Source organism: Eulemur rufifrons, chromosome 29 (genome assembly GCF_041146395.1).
Source record: "Eulemur rufifrons isolate Redbay chromosome 29, OSU_ERuf_1, whole genome shotgun sequence".
NCBI classification, from domain to species: domain Eukaryota; kingdom Metazoa; phylum Chordata; class Mammalia; order Primates; family Lemuridae; genus Eulemur; species Eulemur rufifrons.
Genome location: NC_091011.1, coordinates 24938680 through 24961726, shown reverse-complemented (window position 1 = coordinate 24961726; position 23047 = coordinate 24938680). Strand labels below are relative to the sequence as shown.

Here is a 23047-nt window from a genome sequence, read left to right as displayed (position 1 = left end):
AACATAAGTTTGGTTTTAACATATGATTAAAGCTATCTTATTCTGGATAATATATAACATATTCTGGATAATTTAGATCAGAGGGGCAGCAGTCTTAATCTAATATTAGTTTCAAATCAGCTTATAAAAAGAAATTAACAAAATATGTAAGGTAATGTTTTTTGCATGTTTTGATTTCTATTTATTCCCACATAACTTGGATAATTTTTGTTGAGGCATCTTTGAATGCCTGATAGGAAAGGGAGTTTAAGACCATGGTTCACCACTAGAATCCTTTGGTAAACTGGTTCCAGGGCTACTTTTGTGTCCCGTGGTAATGCTGAAGCTTGCTGGGCTAATCATGGGTGTATCATTTGATGTGTTGCTGAAGGTTCGCTGTCACACTGATGATTACCCAGCGACTGTCCCCTCTCTCATGGCTCTAAGCTTTCAGAGGGACTGAAGAAGGATCGGTGTGCACTTTGCCTCTGACTCCTCCTGTGCAGGTGTGATTTTACCTGGTAATGACACTCACCAGGTGGTTTTCCACAGGCAGGATTTCTGCTGCGAAAGCTCTACGGCACTTTTCTTCACCGTCGAGTCAATAAACACTCAAGAAAGCACAATAGGAATCCAGCCCAGGGGAGCCTAGTGAACTTCCGCCAAGCAGGACCTGTGTTCATTCATGTTAATGTTTTGCTCCTCTCATTTGGGAGTGGGCATAGAAAGAGGGCTCTGAGCGATTGCCTTTCTCATGTTGCTCAGGTGGAAGCAGGAGATATTCATGGATTTCTGTTTTCCTTCCTCCCTCTCCCTCTGATCCTTCAGATTTATGAGGAATCCAAGATGAATTTGGAGCAGGAGAGGCCGTTTGTCTGCAGTGCCCCAGGCTGCTCCCAGGTGAGTGTGCGGATCCTCCGTGCTCTGGCATGCAGCGAATGCACCCACCTTCCCACAGGGAAGCAGCTCTCACCTGGCAGCCACGCCTGCCCTGGGCTCTTCATCTCTACCAAGATACTATCAAAATCCGTCACCATCATTATCATGATCATCACCATCTTCATCATTATCACATTCCCCTTTGAATAGTCTCAACTACTTTGCTCACAGCCCCTGCAATATAGCAGCGTTGGACATTCCCACCCATAACTCCCCCCTGGAAGCAAACCAGATGCATCCTGCCCACCAGCTATGCAAGGCTGTCATTTCAGAAAGGGGGAAGGAAGGTGCTTACTTTTATGATGGCCACTTGAATACTGGCTGGACCTTTGGATTACTGGTAAAACAGTTCACCATCGCAGGTTAAATTTTATTTTGTTTTTCCCTGAGAGAAACAAAACAAAACAAAACAACTCCTTATAACTCTTCTAGCACCTACAATTTTCCCATGTATCTAAACTTTAAGAGGAAAAGTTGTCCCGCTGTGATGGATTAAATCTCTTTTAGCATCCGATGGCTCCCATCAAGTGGAATTAGAGTGGGGGTTACACAGATACTACCTGTAGAGTGTTTGGTATAGGGTCTGCACATAGTAAGTGCCCAGTTAATATCCATTGTTGTTACTACAACTGCTGGGCTACTACTATTATTCTACTGGAACCTAGCTGTTTGAAAGGAATTAGAAATGTTCATCACCTAACGTCAGAGCTTTGCATTTTACCTTTGGAACTGGACTGTGACTTTTTCTCCTCTTGATCCCTTTGGGTATCTCCACATTCCAGTCACTGGAAAATGACCACTTGTGGTTGCCCTCATGCCAAGATCTTCATTGTAGTGGGATATAGAACAGGTTTAGAATCCAGAGCACAGGCATCTTTCCTGTGGGGAGTTACACTCTTTCCCTGAGCTGCCCAGGAGTTTCAAGGGAATCGAGCTCTCCTGCCTGTTCACGTGGTAGAGTCGGCAGTACAGCGTGGAGCAATGCCTGAGAGTCAGATGAGAGCTGACACCCATTGGGGACTTTTCTTGTTCTATCTCCCCAGAGAGTTTGTGGAGGATTCCAGGAGCCTCCTGGAGGGGATAAGCCGTAGAAATGTAAGACATTGTTGCTGGTTGGTACCAGCCTCCGACTGAGCAACCAGAGTGCTTTGCTAAGGTTCTGGAAGTTTCACCAGGGGCTTTTGTGTCAATGTTTATTTCCAACTTATAACTAAGAAAAGCAGTGGAGAAAATTATTTTGAAGCAAACTGGTTTGGAGGTCATTTTGAAGTAGACAATGCTAGGAAAACAGATAGGTTGATGAGTAACTTGGGAAAATCCTGCTAGACCAGGACTCCCCATTGTGAATGCAGAATATTGCCTAAGTTACTCAGGTAACTAAATTAAAACTTAGTTCCTGAGGTAAAATGGATTCCCACCCAGTTTCTTTAAATAGAAGTCTCGATAGCCAAAGGGAATCAGGTAATTTGTGCAGTTTGCTTTGCTTTGGCTGTGAAAATGTGACATTAAGTTTTATTCAATTCTTGTCACTCAACCTGTTTGGGAGCCTACTATGTGCCAGGCACTCTGATTGCCCTGGGGAAACAGCAGTGAGCAAGACACATGTGTCCCTGCCCCACAGAGCCTCACAGGGCCTAGGCATCATATCTGTAATCACGTGACCAACAAATCAGTTGGTTAGTCAATTGCAATTTTCCATAAAGAAGACCATGGGCCACTTTGAAGAATATAATGGAGGATTTACTTTATTTGGGGAGGTACCTGGCAGGCTCCCCTAAGGAAGGGGCATTTAAGGGACCTGAGGATACCTAGCAAAGGCAAGAGAGGATTTGGGGCGAGTAAGGATTCCCTGCAACATCCAAGGTTGTGCATGACAGCAGAGGAGAGCAGTTCAAGGAAGGGGTCCTTAGCCATATCTGACATTTAGGTAAGTCAGAGAGAAGAGAGCTGCACATAAGTTATTGGATGGAATGGCAGAATTTCCCAAGCTTGGCACCATTAACGTTTTGAGTTGGATAATTCTTTGTCGTGGGAGGCATCCCTGGCTCCACCCACGAGATCCCCATAGCACTCCCCTGTTGTGACAACCAAAAATGTTTCTAGACATTGTCAAATGTCCTCGGTGGGGGAGGAGGGGAGCAAAGTTGTCTCTGGTTGAGAATGACTGCCCTCTGGTTTGCATTTTGGCTTTAGCTTCACTTCCTTCTGGATCCCTTCTCTTTTGGGGTTACTTACTTCTAATCAATGCTCTCCCAAACTTTTTTATGTATTGCTGTGAGCCATCTTTTCTCCTTTTGGCATCGGGCAGAGGATAAATAAATAAATGCCACAGACGTGTGGTCACTGGTGTCAGACCTGTAGAGCTGGGATAGTCAGAGGACTGAGCAGAGGCTGTTGGGTTTGGCAGGTAGGTGCTTGCCGGCAACCTATGAGAGGGGAGCAGGGCGGAGGCCAGATTGCAAGGGATTAATGAGCGAGTGGGTGGTGAGGAAGTGGAGGTGGCAAGCACAGAGGACTCTTTCAGGAGCACCAGGCAGTGACGGGAAGCGGAGTGATATAATGGTAGCCTGAGAAGGAAGCAGCTTTTTTAAAATTAAAGGATAGCCAAGCTGGATTTAGTCAAGGGCAAGAAACCAGTGCGAGGGAAGGAGTGAGCGTGCTGGTTTGCAGGGCCAGTCCCCAGAAGGCACGGGGTGGAGAGGATCCCGCAGAGGAGTGGGACGCTCATTCTTCTGAGAGAGGAGGGGATGGGAAGAGAGTCAATGAACTCACACCCAAATTCTGAGGGGGAGGCGGTAATAAACATTGAAGGGGATCCATTTGGAATGACCTTGAACGTCTCGGCAAAGGAGCAGGTCATTTCTTTGAGAAGGCTGAGTGGACTGAGGAAAAGGTTAGACAGATACAGAAATTAGAATTTACAGTTCCTTGATTTTAAAGGACAATTCCAAGCTTCCTCCACTGCAAATTTATATATAAAGATGCATCTAAAACTCTATGTCTCCATTTAATGTGAAAGTGTTTCTTTTTTTCTTGACAAGCTTTCATAAAAATATGTGCACCATTCAGTTGAAGAGGTGTTAGAATTAAATGTCACAGTCACCCAACGTTCTCCTGGTGGGGTATAAGGAACTCACAATCAAGTCAGTTGTTGAGATCATGGCATTGACTTTAGGGATGCCCCATAGCCTGGGAACCTGCATGAAGAAAGGATGGCTGGGAATTGGAAAGGGGAGGAAATGTGAATTATCAGTGCTTGCACTGCATTGGGGTCATGGAAAGATTTTTTTTCCCTTTTTACCTCATTGCAAAGAAACTTTGCTCTATTAGGAATGGCCTATAATACCTGGGAGATTTTTTTGTTGTTGTTACAGCTCCTAAGACATTATCTTTGTCTCAGAAGTAATGAGAAAAACAAGCTTCTCTTGCTCTTTCTAATCTCACAGAGCCCAACGTTAGTGTCACTCTTCCCTTGCTCTCTGCATTAGCCATGTTCTGGGTTCCAGTGGCCTCTCTCAGCTCTATATCTGCTGCAGACTGTATATTTCAATTATTTACAGTTTGCTGTTATTTTCCTACCTAGTTTTTTTTTTTTTTTTTTTTTTTAAAGCCACAGATGTCTCTGTGATTTTGTATATTGTCTTGTTTGGAGGGTAATTATAGTTAATATGAAGTATTATGGAAACTATTATTATTTAAGAAGTATTCTGGTGAATATCCTACTTTAGGCTATTATTTTATAGAGTCAAAAATGGCTTTTAGATAAGAAATGAAGGCTATCACCATGTTATATACATGCCCCCCCCAAATTATAATAAGGCTTTTGACAGAAACACTAGGACATTTAACCATTGTCTTAAGTCACACATGGTAATGTCACATATTTGGTGCAGTCATTGAACAATGTCATAGAAGACCAAGAGAATAGATGAACCAGCAGCAAAAAACCACATGTCATGTAAAATAAACTTCTGTATATTCAGAAATCTGGCATAAATCTGGCATAATTACTATGCTTTTCAAATTCTGTGCTCTTCGATTTGTATGATATAAACGACAAGTAAATAAGTGATATTTATACAAAGAGCTACCTTTGGAATATTCCATACAGTTCAGCCCAGTGAATTTCCTTGTTCTCCTTAACACAAATCTAAACTATTTGTTGAGAGAAGATTTCTACCACAGTATAAAAAGTTAAACGAAATTTGTATTGACTATCCTAAAAAAGTAGGAGACTCTGAAAGATTTTCTAAATTGTCAAAGATTTGGAAATGTTCAGTAGAATTTATTGTCCTTTATTTTCATTTGACTTTGATAAAGCAGATACTCTGTTCAGTCCAGTTATTACAAACATACCAGTCTGAGTCAGGATAGGATCTGCTACAATAACAAATTACCCCAAAGCTTCAATGGCTTAAAACAACAAAGGCTTATTTCTGTTACCCAAGGATACATTTCTATTGTCGATGGGCAGGAAGTTCTTGATAATCCTTTAGAATTCAGAAATACTCTTCATAATCCTTCAGAGATTTAGGATGATTGAGTTGCCACTATTTCCACTACTGTGAGTTGCCATGCTAAAAGGAAGGGGAAGGGGGAACGCTAGAGGGTCTTACACCGGGAATTGGATGCTCACCTCTGAGTGACATGTCACTTCCATTCATTTATTACCCAGTGGGCAGAACTAGTCACATAACTTTACCCAACCACCAGAGAGCCAGAAAATTCAATACTACCATGTGACCAGAAGTCAGACAGCAGAAAATATTTGACAACCATAATATCATTTCCTGAAAATTAAAAATAAAGTATTGGTTTACAATGTATAGAGTATAGAGCATTAAAGATAACTTGTCATATTACTATGAAATCATATGTATAATTGTAAAAATTATAAAAAATCAGATAATGGGTGGTAAGGTCCTCATAAACAGAAACATACTATACAAATTCATGGTGTACACTCATAGATATATATGTGAAATATTAACAATTAAGCATGGCATATAATACTTTCCCAAAATTTTACATGAATCAAGGTTCTTTTCCTCTGCCATGCATTTCTCCTACTTTGGGTTAATCTATAGGTAATGTCTAGTGTACTTTTCATGCCTTAGATTTAATTTTACATTATTATGTAAAGTAGTGACTACTAAAGGAAAGTTCCAAATGATTTTGCAAAATTCCAATGCTACTCAGATCTAAATTCACTTTCCTGTTTTTGATATGGTTTTCTTATATGTATAAGAAGAAAGGGGAAATTTTTAATTTTGTCATGTTGCCATTATTGGTAATTCTTTTTGACCACAAATGCACATTCATTTAAACACTTTTATTTATTTTTTTTAAAGACGCTGCCTACCCTAGGTAGGTGTTAGGGCATAGCAAATTTTTGGTGCTTATGTTATTTTAATACATTGTTCATTACCTCTTCCTGTTTTATCCTTTAACTAAACACAAAGTTTAAAGTCCACCCTCAGACTCAAACCTCTAGTTCCCAAAGAAATATATAGCTTACTGATTAGTTAGCCCACTTGGCTATATCCAGGGACTATTTAAGAAGTAGAGTCCTTTTAAAAAAGTTCCTGGGGACGGTGTAGGGTGTCAGAGAATGACAGAAGGCAAAGATCTACTTATTATGAATACTCAGCCAGATTTTTCTGCAATACGGTTAACTCCTTCGCTAAACAGTAATGGAAATTATGATGCATATATTGGGTGTTATGCAAAGGAACATCCCAGAACATTTGCTAGCACAAAAAATCTTGTAACTCTACTCATGCTTTCACACTTTTTCGGAACTGATTTTTTTTGTTTTCCCTCTTATCTTTGCAATGCTGAAGAAATCGTTTTCTCTATGATGGTAAATATGTTTTACAAAACTGAATGGCTCTTCTTCTCCCCTCATTTTTTTTCTGTTTGTCTGACAGCGCTTCCCAACAGAGGATCATCTGATGATTCACAGGCACAAGCATGAGATGACTTTGAAGTTTCCCTCAATAAAAACAGACAATATGTTATCAGGTAAGGAGCCATCAGGCAAAGAAGGGAGATGCTTATTCTTCTTTCGGTGGGCTCATTCCCACGGGAAAATTCTGTGCCTTGAAAATACACAATTCTAAGGTATAGCAGAAGTGTAATCAGCTAATGTTCACCCGAATAATTGAAGAGCTGCAACTTCTCATTTTCTGGAATGTGCAATATTTGTTACTATGAAACATGGTTCCATATAAGTTGTTTTAAAAATCACATACCTGTAATCACTCAAGCAGCAGACATTAATTGAGATCTGTAATGCATGCTGCACTGTTCTGAGTGCCATGGGAAGTGTAAAGATGGATATTCCTCCTGTCCTAGGGGACATCACAATATAGTATGCATGTGAAAACTTAGCTAAAGTAAAGGATCATCCATGATATATATCAAATGAGTATTGTGAGGGAAAATGCTATGCAACTTTAGTAGAGGAAACTCTTTCTGGATTGAGGTGGTCAGTGATGGTGTCCTTAAGAAATAGTACCTGCCCATAAGTGGGAGATTAAATGAGATGATGCAGGGAAACATAGCAAGTGATCAGAAAATGTGAGCAGAAATTAATAGTAATAATAATAAATCCATCAATTAATTGCCATTCTTTCCCATTTTGAGAGATAGTGCAGTAAATTAGAGTGTAGGGATAGGAGTGAGGAACCTGAACTCTAGCCTGGGCTCTGCCTTACCTGGCCATGACCTTGTGCAAGTTGTGAACCTTTTGGGGCCTCAGTTTCTTTTCCCATAAAATGGGAGTGATTGCATCTACCCAACCTATATTATAGGCTTATTGTGAAGATTCAGTGAAAAAATGTAGGATAAAGTGTGTCGTAAACCCTAGCAGGGTAATCAAATAATTTCCTGTTACACGTCTTAGGCCAGAAATATTTCACCTGAGCCCTTGTCTCTCTGGAATCACGAAAGAATGCACCTCTGGACATGTTTTAAATGACACCAGAAAAGAAACCAACTGCCCTGGCAGGCCTGGCTCATGCGATTTAGCATTTCTATGGCATTGATTTTGCAAATATTTTATTATCACTATTATTAGTATATCCTCTAAGAGTGTCGTTAGACGGGTGATTATGACCCTGTGTTACTGATAGGAAGGGGTGCAAGGCGTGCGGTGTCTTTCCCAGGCTCACAAGCCAGGGCAAAGATGAGGGCCCTTGATCCTGCGACCTCACCCGCTGATTTGCACACGGCTACTGCATTGTCAGGCTTCCCCAGTTTATATACACCATCAAATGTCCCCGGTGTCAGAGCCGTCCTCGTGTCTTCACAACTGTGCCAGTGACTTGTTGCTAGTGCGGATGTGCTGTGGTTTGGAAGATTCCAAGTTCAAAGGCAGCCTCTGCTCTTCTCTCTGCCTACCACCCGCCACCTCTCTCAGCCCGTTTGTGTTTTTTAGAACGAACTGGCTCTTTAGAAACTATTTTGTCATTCCTTAAGTCTACAAACAGATGCAGAAACTCAGATTTGTAAGAATTCTAAAAGTCTAGAAGGATTAGGAAGGACAGCTTGTTCTTTTATGTTCCATAGAGTCACACATAGTATAGCTTTATAGTTCAATAGTAAACACAGATACACAAGTAGCAAGGCTGGAGACTTTGCAATTCCCAATATTTAAATTCGTAAGTTCTTCTCTTGTTTTTCTCCAACGGGATCCCTACAGTAGGCTGCCTGGTAAGCACCAGCGCAGTGTCCCTCAGGCAGGCTGCTAGGATGGCCCTACAGGAGCCCCCTCTGAAGGTCTGAAGAAAAACAACTGAAGATGTGTGAACACTGGGGTGAAGCATTCCTCTGTGTATTGCCTATGACAGGTCTTTTTTTTTTTTTATTAATCTCTTGTAGCTTTGCAAGTTGTTCTTAACCAGATCCTTATTAGTTGGAGGTTGTTTTTGCCCATCATAGGCAGTGCCAGGTGGAAAACTGTTGGGAGAAAAGTAACTCTAATTTTTATGTCACATTTGGAATGAGAAAATGAAGGGAGAAATAAACATGAACCCTATATTGATGTATTTTCTTTTGCTTTCTCATGTTTTGTGATGAAGTTGGTATGAGATCATTTAATACTGCCAATGAAATGAAGTGCTAACTTTTAAAACTTGCTACCCACTTTGCACGTTTGTAGGTTCGTAGAATTTTCTCACTGGAAGGGAGTGCAGAGCTCTCCAGTCCAGCCCCATTTCTTTGCACTTAGGAAACTATGTGTAATATACCAACATCGTCCACATTGCATAGGCTGTCTATTGGGTGTTTTTACTTTTATCCCCCCAGGAAACATTCAATGTTTACTTTTCTCAAACCTCATTTTCCATAATAATAGTTTAAGCAAATTAGATTGTGATTACACATATGACTGAAGATTTTACTTGTTTATGGCTTGATGTATCAAAAGCTTCAGAACCTACTTTTATTAAAAATATGTTCATAGGTCAAATTAGTCTGTAATTATAGTTTGTCATACTATCCATGATAAGCTTTAGTATCTTGAGAGCTAGAGATAAGTAAGATAAGTAAGCAAGAAAACATCAGTTAGTGACAAGTGCTATGATGAAGGTAAAATATGACAATGTGACAGCAAATGGCCAACAGGCCGCCTAAGGGTGGGTGGTCAGGAAAGGCCTCTGGGCACTGTGGGCACTATGGGCTCAGGGCTCCTTGCTCCCTGACCTCTGAATATGGTGGGACTGGGCGTGGTAAGACCCAAGCCCAGATGTGGCACAGCTGGCTAGATCTGTATTTGACGCACCAAAGACAGGCAAGAGAGATTGGCTTTCTTGTCCCATCTTCCTTATCAGATTCTCAGCACTCACCATGTAATACGGAGCATCTGGCATAAATAACAAGGTAGTCCTTCAGAACCCAACTGTGTCCCTGGATTAGGTCTGGAACCAGGGTCCATCTCTAGTTCCAGGCTCTAACCATAATTCTCACCACGGAGAAATAAAGAATGTGATTCATGAAGTAGAAAGTTTATTCCCAAGAGGCTAATCATGATCAGACAATCACAGAATCCAAATTCATTACTCATAGCTCTTTGCTGGAAACTCTACTTAGAGTAATCCATGGACATTTTAAGGGAGAAGCTGGAGGGAAGATTGCATATCTCACTCCAAATTCTTTTTAGAATGAGTTGGGATATATTTCTTAAAAGCTGAATCAATATATAAGTAAATCGATCTCCCCCCACCTTACACACTCACACATGGCCCACACTTACCTATTCGTCTTTGCAATTCCATTGATAGTAAAGGTATATAGTGACTTCCCACTATGTAAATTGATTGGATCTTTATGGAGCAGAGAGTGGTGGAGATGGTTTGCACCAGAGGACAGTGTGACAATAATACTGTTTCCCATTCTTGCCTGCCCAGTGCCCGTCACTGTGCCGTGTGCTTTATATACATGAGGTGATTTATCCTTGCCACTTTTTTTTCATGAGAGGAAACAAGATCAAGAAGATACGTAGTTTGCCCAAAGTCCCTATCTGTCTATAATTTTCTTAGTATACACCTGGATTTGGCAAGCTACACATACTAAGAACATCTTTTGGTCTTAGATTTATGTTTGGATATAAATCTATGAACTGCTTTTTCTTACATTATTGGCTTATCTCTTCAATAGTTATCAAATGGAGAAAATTGTCAAAAGCTGTTAGAAGGAGATTCTTCTAACATATTAGCATTGCAAGGAACAAAAGAGTTATGTTTTAAAATCAGATTATCTCATCCATTGTGACAAATAGAACATAAGTGGCTATTAGCATTTATAGGAGTTGTCACTTTCTCATCCATGTTTCTAATTAATAGCTGGCCAGGCAAAATGGAAGTTTGAATAATTCCCCTGAATACCTCAGAGGACTTGCTCTGCAATATTGTTTTATATATGAAAAACTGGCAATCTTTATTCCACCTGGAAACCAGTCACTTTTGACCAAGAGTGTAGGGGAACTCAGGCAATTAGGGACTAATTTGTTTCATTAAGCTTTGGCTTTGATATTCAGGGCAGTTTTTGATAATAAAACCACCCTGGTCCCCAAGTTCACTTGGCCAGCAGAGACTTGGTCTCACCATGTTAATAACCCTTCTTACTAGCTTAGCCCTGCTCAAGCGAATTGAAATTGCGGCGTGACTGCTGTTGGAACACTTAGGGTAGCCTACAGTTGATCCGGTTGATTGTGAGTAGGTGTTGAGTATTTACTTGTTTAATTTAAATCTAAATCTATGTCATCTGGAGCTAGCTGGGCATGTGTCATAAGAGATGCTATTGTCAGAGCGTTTTCTAATTGGCACTCGTGAGGGCATCTCACCTACCAGTTCTCTATCTTGGCAATAAATGGATTCTAGCATATGGTTGAAGAGTGTGAGAGTGTGTCCCATCTCACACTGACCTGAATCATCCCAGCCAGGATGGTTTTTAAGCATTTCATAGCTACTGTCTAAAAACCATATTTGCCGTCATTCATCCTGTGGTAGCACTGCCTCATGGGACGGACGCAGGGGAATAGTAACATCAGTGTATTGTATATTGTATATAATATCCTATTGTATATTCACAGTCAATAAAAGGCAATTGATTGCAAAGAAGCTTGTCTGAAATTCCATGGAATTCTGTGAGTTGTTACAGATTACTGCTCTTATTAAAGATTATGTATTTTAAAATTCTAAACTCTCTTGATTTAGGGCCTTATTAAAATTCAGATAGGGACTAAGAATATTTTAAAGAAAGCATTTGCTGAAAAATTTATGAGATAAATATACTTATTAAAAGAATATAAAAATTACCTGAGAAAAATGCCTGTTTTGAGAACCCTAACTTTTACTAAAATAGATACACTAATTACAATAATTTTCTCTATGGATTTGAATGACCTCTTGAGGAATTCCATTAAGCCATTTTTTAGGGTTGAATCTGTGTCATGCAAATAATAAAAATACATTTTGTTTTTTTAAAAAAAATACCCTGTAATTAAAATGATCACTAACTCAAACTATTATAATTAGTCTGAATTAGTGAGGCTTTTATAGTATTTCTAGCCACTATCAATTTCATACAACATGCTATAAAGTTACATTACATAGTCCTTTAGTGATACTGTAATTGAGAATATCAGACCAATAGGAAAGAAAATTTTGCTTAGGAAGTTAACACTCTTCTCTGGTATAGGATGAGCTCCTCAGCTTTTCCTTTATTTCTTTTAATTGATGACTTGTAGCCTTGCCTTTTTTACTATTGAGGAAAAGGAAACATAGACAAACATATAACTCAAATGCAGCTCTGAAACTGAATAAGGTAGCAACCTATTATTAAATGTAGAGCAGACTAAACACTTTTTAAAAGAAGATTTGGGTTTCAAAATTTAGCTTTGTGCTTGCCATTTGGTTTTATGCTGGAATAATAGCACTTGCTGGGGCTGAAGCAGTTGATGCTAGACAGACTATGAACTGATGGGAAACTTTGAGAGTTGTCTTTTTTTTTTTTTTAATATTTTTAGCCATATACTAATTGTCTGCCCAGCTGATAATGTGGTTATATGATAGAATTTCCTATCATACAACTGATGGGTGAATTCCTAAATCATAAGGTCAAGTTGGTGGCATTCTTCTGGGTAGATACACAAGTTAGGTCTCAGCATGGCAAGTATGCTTTACCTAGCTATCTACAGAGGCAGTGATTCCATGAAAAGGCGCTCCTTTTTTTCAGGAAACAGGCCCAGCAAAAGAACCAGCTACTGAAATATGACAAATGTTGCAAAGGAATTTTTTTTATCCCTTTTGGTGCCAATCCTTTTTGTCTGGTAAAGAAACCCTTGAGGACATGCGAGACAGTAGAAGTTGGTAAGATTTCCTACTGGCACCTGCCCCAGGTGTTTGGGTCTCCCGGGAACCTGGCATGCCATGTGCACACTCTCTGTGAGAGGGTAACACGCCGGTGTTTATGCAAAGCCAGTTCAAATTTACAAAAGGAATAACAAAAAAACTCTCAGCTCAGGTAAAATTAAAACTCAAAAGTTTTTTTTTTTTTAAGTTTAGTTTGAAATTTGGGGTTATCCCCTTCTTTCATTCAGATGGTCCTCACTGAAGTCGAAGCACTAAAAGAAAGGTGAGTGGAAGACCTTAAACAATCATCTCAGCTCTGAGTTCTTCTTGAACACCAGTTCCCATAAGTCCTCAGAGTACCTCCTAACACTGCTGAATGAACACACCGTAGATATTATCCACCAACAGAGCATCAGCCATTATTATTCAGGATATAGAAATTGCTGATGCCATAACTAACTTGGCTCTAAATAATGTGTAATTTATAAGAATTTTAATGTATGGCCATAGGTATTACCCACTAACTCCAGGTCTAATTTCAGCAGGAATAGTTATTTGACAAGGTGTTCATGTGGCTGAGAAATTCTGCCTCTTTTATTTAAGCAGTTGATGGATTCAGTTGTCCCCTTTTTGAACATTTGCACATTTCCTGACTTACTTGGAACTGGTACCATGTGAGATCAAAGACAACTGGAGACCCTGTATTAATTCTAATAAATGTTAAAACAAAAGTTAAGCCCCATTTTCTGGTTCCTGTTGTAACTAGAAAGAATTGCTCATTCACCAAAAGAAAAATGAATTAAAAATTAGGAATAGTGTGCCTTATCTTTTCCAAATGTGCATATAGGTACCTACTTTGCTTTTCTTGAACTATATCATACAGCAAAGAAAATCACATTTGCTAACAACCGTGGGGCTTTCTTCTGGCCCTTCTGCTCTGGGGGTGGGAGGGAAGCAGCAGTGTTTGCTGCCCATGCTCATGCTGAAGAGGTCCGTGACAATGGGCAGTGTCATTGCTATCCCTGTGCCATCCTGCAACTTCCTTTGTTCACATATGTAGATGTGTGCTGGTCTCTGGGAATAATTTTGTTTAGAACAGACAAAAAACATCTCTCAACTTTGGGGCTTGGCCTCTCACATGCTAGTCTCAATTCAATTTCATGGACTATCTCAGGACCTCATCTTAGAGTTCAGGAGTCTTCTGGAGGCTGCCAGGATGACTATATTCTCTACCTTGAATCATGACCCTCAACTTCTGAATCTCCAACAAAAAAGCATAGAAGGATAAGAAGAAAATTGAAACCTGGTAAACTCAATTCCTACTGACAAGTGGTCTAATATTTTAATTCTCTTATGTGATTTCTTTCAGATTTTTGAATAGTGAAAGTGATCCTATAAGATAGTGGAGAGTTGGTAGGATTGTAATGTAGTTCTATTATATCAGGGATATAAATGATTCCAAGATATTTCAAAAGAACCAAGGGTTGTTAGGATTATCAATTGCCAGTAAAATTATGTGATTCAATTTCCAAATTGGACCTGGGAAAGCCTCAGTTTCCTCATAAGTAAAATGGGAAAAATAATTTTTACTTAATATAGTTGCTGTGAAAATTAATGAGGTAGTATATGCAAAGCACTTAGCACCATGCCTGGCATCCTGTAAGCACCCAATAAATGGAAGAATATGTACACACACTCTCTCTCTCTCTCTTATTTTCACTCTCAGATCCTGTCTACTTACACCTTCTGTTCAGAAAACTCCTTTATCTAGCCCTTACTTCTGACCTAAATATGTGTCCAACTTCCAGCTATTATTCATGTTCCCATTTGACTGTCCTTTAAATAGTCATATATTTCTTTGGCCTATGAACAGTAACTTTTGAAGCTAACCCATTATGGTGATGATTTTAGGATTTATAGACTCATAAAACTTTAGAAATTTATTTGAAAGATGAGTACTATCAAGCCCAGAGAATACAGGGAACTTCCCTAAAGTCACGCTATTTTCAAATATATATTTCTGGGTTGTCAGAATCGTCTTTTGCACACACAACAGAGCCGTTTGGATCTGGCAGAGGCAAGCACGGGATTTAGATTAAAAAGTGATCATGTCTGAAGGTGAGAGAGGACTTAGTGAAAAGGTGGTTACAAATGGTATGACCTTGTGCAAGGAAGCTTATTTCTTCATTTCTAAAACAATATCTACCCTGCTTATCTCATAGAATCATGTGAGACCTAGGTTCTAGATCATGTGGGTGACAATGTTTGTACATTATAAAATCCTGTATAAATATTAATTTTATCTTCTTTAAACACACAAAGTTATATGTATATATTGGATACATAGGTGTGTGTCTTAATAAATTAATTAATGTGCTAGCAGCAAAACCTAGTCTTTCACATATCTCTTATCTGTAATGCCCAATTTCTGATCATCTGTGGTAGGCTGTCTGTGGACTGCAAGGAGAGCTCAGTATCCTGGAGATCAGGCTAACAGTGGGGAAAAATGCAGATGGGGATTTTGTTGGGTGGGAATCTAAGTCAGCCATTTGGGTGCCGAAGTCCTTTATCCATGGGGAATCCAGAGACATCGCCTCCAAAGGGCTGATTAAATGGGGATACCAAGCCACTTTCTGTTTCATGTATATTAAGATATTCTTTGAATCTCAGTGGATAATTTACTGGGATTAACTACTCTCTGTATGACTTAGAAAACTATATAAAACTCTAGTTTCTTATAGGAATTTTAGAGTGCAGGAATGGCAAATTCTTTTCAACTTGAGGACACTCTTCAGTTGACTGGTCATGATGGCTTAGAGGGCTGTACAGAAAGAAACTGTGAGGCTGCGTGTAGGTCAATGCCACAGTTAATCCAGCAGTGGCTACCACAGGCTTAGGTGGGAATAGCACATGTATGTAGTGGAAACAGCACTGAGGCCTTGGTTATAATCCTGATATTGCCACCGCCCGCTTGGGAGACCTTGAGCAAGACTGTTAATCACTCTGGGCCTGAGTTTTCCTTATGTGAAAAAAAAAAAAAATTAGCAAGGCGAGGCTTCTGCCATGGTCCTTCCTGGTTCTTACATCTTGTGAGAAAAGGCAGTTTACACAATTTTATTCATGTCAACTCAAGTGCACCTTCACCAGGGAAGATGACTGTCCTTACTGACTACACAGGTGTAATTCTACCCCACTCACCTTCTAGGATCTTGTGAGATCTAGATTCTGGAAAATGTGTGTGAAAATATTTTGTAAACTGCAAATGCTGCATAAATATAATATTAAGTCATGAAAATGGCTTCAGATTCTCTAGTTTTCTAAATGCTGAGCTCTCTAGAAAGTCAAGAATATGAAAGAAATTCTTTTCCTTTTAAAGAGCATTCTCAGAACATTCTTTTGGCTATAGCAAAGGAAAATAAAATTAATAATGACATTTTTAAAGGATGAAAGCTGAATGTGTTTGACTTGGAACCTTTTATCATCCTTCTATGATTCTCAGAATAAGAGATAGAATTTGTTAAATTTTCTTTCTCCATTAAGAAAAAGGAAATAACATTACTGTTTGTTTCTTTTCTTTTGATATAAAAATTTACAAAATCTTTTTTCCTTTCAGCCTCCCTGAAGTCAGGCTTAACATTGACTCAGAAAAACTTTTGAAGCCTGATTTAAGCTAAATCATTTTTTTTTTCAGTTTCAAAGAAAGAAAAGGACATTCTCCAGGTTGCAATGTATATTCAAATGATGTAGCCTCCAGAGAGCTGGAAGGCAAGATGTCCTGACGTTGTCCAGAGGGAGCTTTAGCAAGCCCTCAGATACCCCTTCTGTCTGTCGTGTTCCTGCTTTGGAGTTTGCGGTTTTATTTTCTTGCATATTGTCACGTTATTTAAAGGGCTGAGAGACTGTGAGTGGCCAGTAGGCACTTTAATTAAGGGGAGGGGAGAGCCTTTGTGAATGTAGCTCATGCTTGTCACTAATTTTTGAGGAAAGACCCATTTGTGATCACTTGGTCTCTGTTTTCAGATCAGACTCCGACTCCGACGAGATTCCTGAAGAACTGCGAGGAGGTGGGGCTCTTCAATGAGCTGGACTGCTCCCTGGAGCACGAGTTCAGGAAGGCTCAGGAGGAGGAGAGCAGCAAGCGGGTAGGTTTGTTGGGATGGACACCTCGACAGGTGCCTCTCTATCACCTGCTAGAAACTTCCACGCGGAAATGAGGTGGCCCCGCAGAGGGTGCTGATGTGGTCTTGAAACAGTATTTTATCCATTTGTGAGTGTTTGTCTCATATTTAAAAAAAATTGATGAATCTCTATTGTGGTAGAATCTAAACCTAGGTGAATGATGGGCAAAGTAAGTATCTGAAATATGAAATGCAAGCAAAAAGTTATCTGGTTCTTGAACTTGAGTCAGATAAACTCTCAGATTTTTTCTTTACTAGTTGTTTCACTTTGCTAAGTATTTAATAGCAAGCCTCGTGTGGGCAGTGGGTGCAGAAGACAGGAGCCAAAGAGAACAGGAGAGTAATGGGAGTGGGAGGAGAGGGGATTTCATCTGATTTTGGCCCAGGTTGTAACTGTCTGTTTTCGATAATCTTCCTGGTCATTCTCCACCAAATTCGTAATTACTTCCTGGTTATATTCCCTTGTCATATTACCGAACATCTGTTGTTGCTGAGACAAATAGGTTAACTATAAACGTGGATCATTTGTTCTTAAAAATGTAGGAAATTCACTTTATGAAACCCTTCAGAATATATTCAGTTTTTATCGTAATGTTACATTGGAATTTTAAAACCACTTTACAAGATTAAGGAAAGGAGATGGAGTCATGAGTAAATGTGAGAAGGATGCCTTTTAGTATTTTTTCCCTTGTTTTTATAGAGCATTCTCGAATGCCCACAGTGTACTAAACAATAAATTAGACACAGTCTGTCAACTGAAACTTAAAATTTAAAAGGTGATTGAAAAGGGAAGATCAGCTAGGTAGTAATGAATTCCGATGTTCCAGCTGTTCCATCCAGAGAAGAAATTTTCAAAGCCTCGGATATTTCTCTGAGTGTTTCAAAGGCTTTGAATCCTCCTCTCTGAGAAATTATAATAATCCCCCTACCAGATTTTTCATGCCACATTCTCATATCATAATGGTCAAGGGCTTGTATTCAGTCCGTGCTGCTTTAGGAAAAATCGTAAGAATAGGCGACACTTACAAGAGGGGCATACAATCTCAATCCACGCATTTTATTTATTTATAATTAATTTTTCATTTACACCTTACCCTCTCCCCAACTTCTCTGCCAAATGATATGAAGTGTCCTTTTTCTTTTTTTAAACAAACACTTATATAGTAATTATTACCAGGTAAATAATAAAGTGCTGAGCACTTTAAAAAAATAACTCAATAAAAATAGAAGACATATATTCTATATTTCATTGCAATAGTAGATTAAAAAACCCATGAAGATGGTGAGGGAGAGAAAGAAACTCTGGCACAGTAAATTTCCTCAGTTGAGTAATAACTTTAGTTCCTTTGGTAGCTGTGTGTATATAGAAGACTATTTGAGGAATTAAGTTCATTCATTCCTTGAGATAGTCAAATATGGCTTCTTAGATTAAACTGAACTACAAGGAAGATGTGTACTCGGTCCCTACTATCTTCATTTCTGATAGAATAGTTACAGTTTTAATTGAAGTGTATTCCCTTGATTTTCCTAAAGATTTTTCACCAAGAACAGTTTCATGAAGCCCATGGTAGGGGTGTGGCTTTAGATATTCTCCATTACATTATTCATGATTTCCTATATGAAGCCCTGTGTGAGGAAATTCTTGCAGATCTGAATTCCAGGAAATGGTTTGCTTCCCCTGAGGAACCGAAATATTTTCTCCTCATAGACTCGAGAGTCCTGTAACTGGTTCTGTTTCTCTTTTCGCTCTGACTGCTAGGTTAACACAAAGCCGAGTTCACTGATAAACGTGGAGAGCTTTTTAGAACACTGTGTCTAGACTAGACTTTCAGTTCTAGTTTGAATTTTCTCTGGTTCTGATTTTTAATAAAAAAAAAAAAACCATTTCCATGATATGCGTGTTTTATGAGTTGCTTTAAATTTCTTCTGGGTTGAGAAAGAGGATAAATAATGACATTTAAAAAATTAAAATTAATTAGGCAAGCAGTGTTAAGAAAGAGGACGAGGGCAGCTGTGGAAATATGTGTTTTCTCCGTTTTAGATGTTGCTCAGAGCCATGTGATGATTTCATGATGGGTGTGTGGGTGGGGGGATCCCGCAGCCAACCTCTCCCATGGTTTCGGGCCAGCCTCTCAGGACACCACCGTCTCATGCTCCAACCTCACTTGCACGCATTGGAAGCTGGACAATAACATTCAGACTGTTGAGGCTTACTCTTCCCTTGCCTAGTTCAAACCAGAGGGGCCAAATTCAGCCTCGGTGGTTGTGAATACCTGAGAGAGAGCATCCTCTTGAGGCTTAAGGCACAGTGACCCATCCAGCAGCAAAGTGGGCTGTGTTGGTGGCTTCCGCCCTGGCATCTCTTTGGAAGCCACAGGGCAGGGAAATGAGGAGTAGGAATAATGCTTCCCAGTCTGACAATATACTTTCACCGGCCCCGTTGACCACATTTTCCCAGCTGTCAATATCCCTGGCATCCTGCCACCCCCTGCTCCTTCTTTATTCATTCTTTCCCTGCTTAAAAAGTAGGAACATAGGTCCTTATAAAACACATATCTTATCATTGCTGAGTGTTTTCTCCTTCTTTCCTTTTGTTCTACATTCAGATGATTGTTTCTTTTTAATTCTACATCTCCAGCCCTCATCTGATTTCTTTTCTTCTGAGTCTTTTAATAAAAGACTTGCATTGGTCCCTTCTGTAAGTTTTAGTAAAGTAAAGTAGAAGATGGATTAATTTATCTGGAGAATTTGGTTAAAAAGCATTCTTGCTTAAACTTTCTAAGGATTTTATACAAAAATGTTGGAAAGGCTGGGCTGGTTCTGTCCTCCACTTTTAAATTTCTAGTTGCAGTTTGGTCTAGAAAATTCTGTTAAAGAGCAAATAGAGAATTGTTCCTTACTTAGCCCGTGTGGCTGTCCATTGGGGAAAATTGTGTTCTATAGACTCTATCTCTAGTCCTCATATCCTTTTCCAAAAGCATCCCAATGTGTGTACAGAATGAGGTGAAGCTGTAGGCAGGTCATGTTCACTGGAAAAAGACCTCAATATCTGTATCGATATCATATATAGCAGACAACACCTTCCACAATTGCCTCAATTTTCCATGTTAATATAAGCTCATTGCCTCATAACTCTTTAATCTGAGATTGTTTTCCCTCTTGGAATAGTATGCTGTCAGTCACTGGCAGGTATCACAAATCTCAGCTTGCTCATGGCTTAGAAATCAGGCTAGTCCATACCCTGACACATATGAGAAATTTTATCCACCATTTGTCATTCAAGAAGTATTTTCGAGTGCTCACCATATGCCGGGCACTGTCTAAGGCATGGGTGAAAATACTACTGAATAAAGATGATAAAAGGCAAATAAACAAACAAATATCCCTATCTTCATGTGGGCAAGACAAACAATAAACAAGTGAAGAACAAGTATAACATGTCAGATGGTGATAAGTGCTATGGAGAAAAAGGCAGCAAGGAAGGGGCACAGGGAGTGCTCGGGAAGGCCAGAGAGGCATCGTGGGCAAGTAGACATGTGAGCAGAGACTGGAAGAGCAAAAGGCCTGAACCAGGTGCATGTTGGGAGGAAGTGTGTTCCACAGGTGCAAAGGCCTGAGGCTGGATGGTGCTCTGTGAGTTGGGGAAACTGCAAAGAGGCCAATTTGGCTGGAGGAAGGTGTGTAATAAGGCTAGAAAGCTGGGTGTGGGAGGGCAGATCCAGGGGGCCTTGTAGGTCATTTGAAGGGCTTTGGCTTTTACTTTGAGTGAGATGGGAAACTGTAGGACAGTTCTGAGCAGAGGGGTGATAGGATTTGACTTATGTCTTAGGATCACTTAGGCTGCCGGGTTGAACGCAAACCATGGAAGGGCAGTGGCTGAAAGAGAGAGACCAGTTGGGAGAGTATTGAAAGACTCTAGATTAAAGATGATAGCAGATTGGTCCAAGGTGGTGATGGAGAGGTGAAGAGATTCTGGATGTATCTTGAAGACAGAGCCAACAGGATTTGCTGATGGATTAGATCACAGAGTAACAGAAAGAGGAGAACTAAGAATGAAACTAGGTTTTTGGCCTGAGCAGCTGGAAGCATGGGGTTGCCTGAGGGAGGAGAGGGTCTGAGGGGAAAATCGAGGGTTTGTTTTTAGACTTGTTAAATGGAGATTCTGGATCAGCAGATGGATAAATAGGTCTGGAATTCAGGAGGAGATGCAGATTTGGGAATTGTTGGTGTAGAGATGGTATTTAAGTATGTGAGGCTGGGTGGATCACCTGGGCCAGGAGTGAATAGAGATGAAGCAGAGAGGTCTGAGCATGGAGCTGGGAAGAGGCTCCTAGAATTTTCCAAAACAGAGGATTTGACTCCCCTTTGTGGGTAGTGATGACACGGAAGACTATGAGGCATAAGGAATGAAGTCAAGTGGGGACTCCAGCCCTAGCAGCAATGCTGAATGGACAGTCAGCGTTGGAGTTTGTGTTCTAGGTTAGAGGAAAGACACATAAAAAGATTTTTAAAAAAGAAAAAGAAAGAAAGAAAGAGGTAGGTGAATTTACCTTTTATGTTTAATTGCTTAAAAAAAGAGATCAAATAATAATGCACATCTAGAAAGTGTGAGATAGCATCATCATGTAACAGCAGTTGTGTGTGTGTGTGTGTGTGTGTGTGTGTGTAAGGAAGGAAGGCAGTTGAAGAACTAGCAATGAACTCGTTTGTCTTGCTGAGAGGAAGAAAACATTACAGCCTAACGTGGTTAAGGACTCGGAAGATGAAAAGCACGGTATATAAGTGCTAAGTGTTGTTATTCTCCCATAGGACCTAAGGCTGACTCATTATGCTGATGCAGCAATAGCAAATTAGGACATTTCCATGCTCTAGAATTCCTACCGAAATGATAAAAAGTGCAGTCTATCCCCAGAGAGTTGACTGTTTAACACATGGGAACAAGGGACGAGCTACAATCTTAAGATCTTGGATCCCAGCTCACCAGGAGTCACAGAACAGAGCATGGCCGGGTCAGCCTCGGCTCAGGCTGTTCAATCTGATTAAATTCTGTACCTGGAAATCATGTCACCCAATGCCACCGTGACTTGAGGTGAAAGGGTACAGGGAGGGAGGCACTTTGCCTTCTCACGCTGTCTTGTGCCCATCAGCCACTAGCCAGTATGGCCGCTCCCTGGGAAGGAGATGAGTGGTGCTGGTTGGAAAATAAAAGGCACCGACTTGAGCAAACTTGCAACAGCTGCATGTTTCCGGTTATGCTAACATGTTGCTTCTATGATATTTGTGTAAAACAATCCCTTCCTCCCCCAGAAGTCTGGAGAAAAAGAATATTCTGAAACCTAAACTTGGTTTTATCCAGGTTTTGAAAATGTCCTCATGTTTGCTTAATCCTAGTAGATGAGACTTGCTTTTGATCTTTCCATTTTTTTAGCAGCATTACTGAAAGGAAACACCCCTTGACAATGATATTGGAGATGACAACCTGTTTCTTCTCCCACCCCAAAGACGGAAAACCCCAAGGCTTGTGTTATAAGGATTCGTTTTGTCCCATCTCAGCACACTCCAAATGTAAATCACTTTCACCTTTCTCCTTCTAGGTTAAAATCATGCCCTCATCTTTGGTGGAATTTGATGCTGGAAGAGAATTTGGCTTGATCTTTGCAACCCACTGGGGGAATGACTAAACCAGTGGATGAACTGGAAGCTTTTTCATGTGTTTTAGGTCACTGGGATTTAGGAATAATGAGTACAATCTTAGCAGGGATTATTAAGAGTTGGTATCTATTTCCACATATGTGAATGAATTAGGATGTGTTCTTAGGTTCCACCTCAACTTTATTATTTTTTTTTATTTATTTATTTATTTTTTTTGTTGAGACAGAGTCTCACTTTGTTGCCCAGGCTAGAGTGAGTGCCGTGGCGTCAGCTTAGCTCACAGCAACCTCAGACTCCTCGGCTTAAGCGATCCTACTGCCTCAGCCTCCCGAGTAGCTGGGACTACAGGCATGCGCCACTATGCCCGGCTAATTTTTTCTATATAGATTTTTAGTTGTCCATATAATGTCTTTTCTATTTTTAGTAGAGACGGGGTCTCGCTCA

At 40.0% G+C, this 23047-nt stretch overlaps 1 protein-coding gene across 1 annotated transcript in view; it reads left to right on the top strand.

The window, feature by feature from the left end:
• Positions 1 to 813: 813 nt before the first annotated feature.
• Positions 814 to 23047, top strand: part of CREB5 (cAMP responsive element binding protein 5) — a 312329-nt gene continuing 290095 nt past the window's right edge. The window contains exons 1-3 of the mRNA XM_069462072.1: positions 814 to 879; positions 6849 to 6942; positions 16794 to 16915. Coding sequence (XP_069318173.1) covers positions 826 to 879; positions 6849 to 6942; positions 16794 to 16915 — 270 coding nt within the window. The 5' untranslated portion in view covers positions 814 to 825. The remainder of the gene's footprint in view (positions 880 to 6848; positions 6943 to 16793; positions 16916 to 23047) is intronic.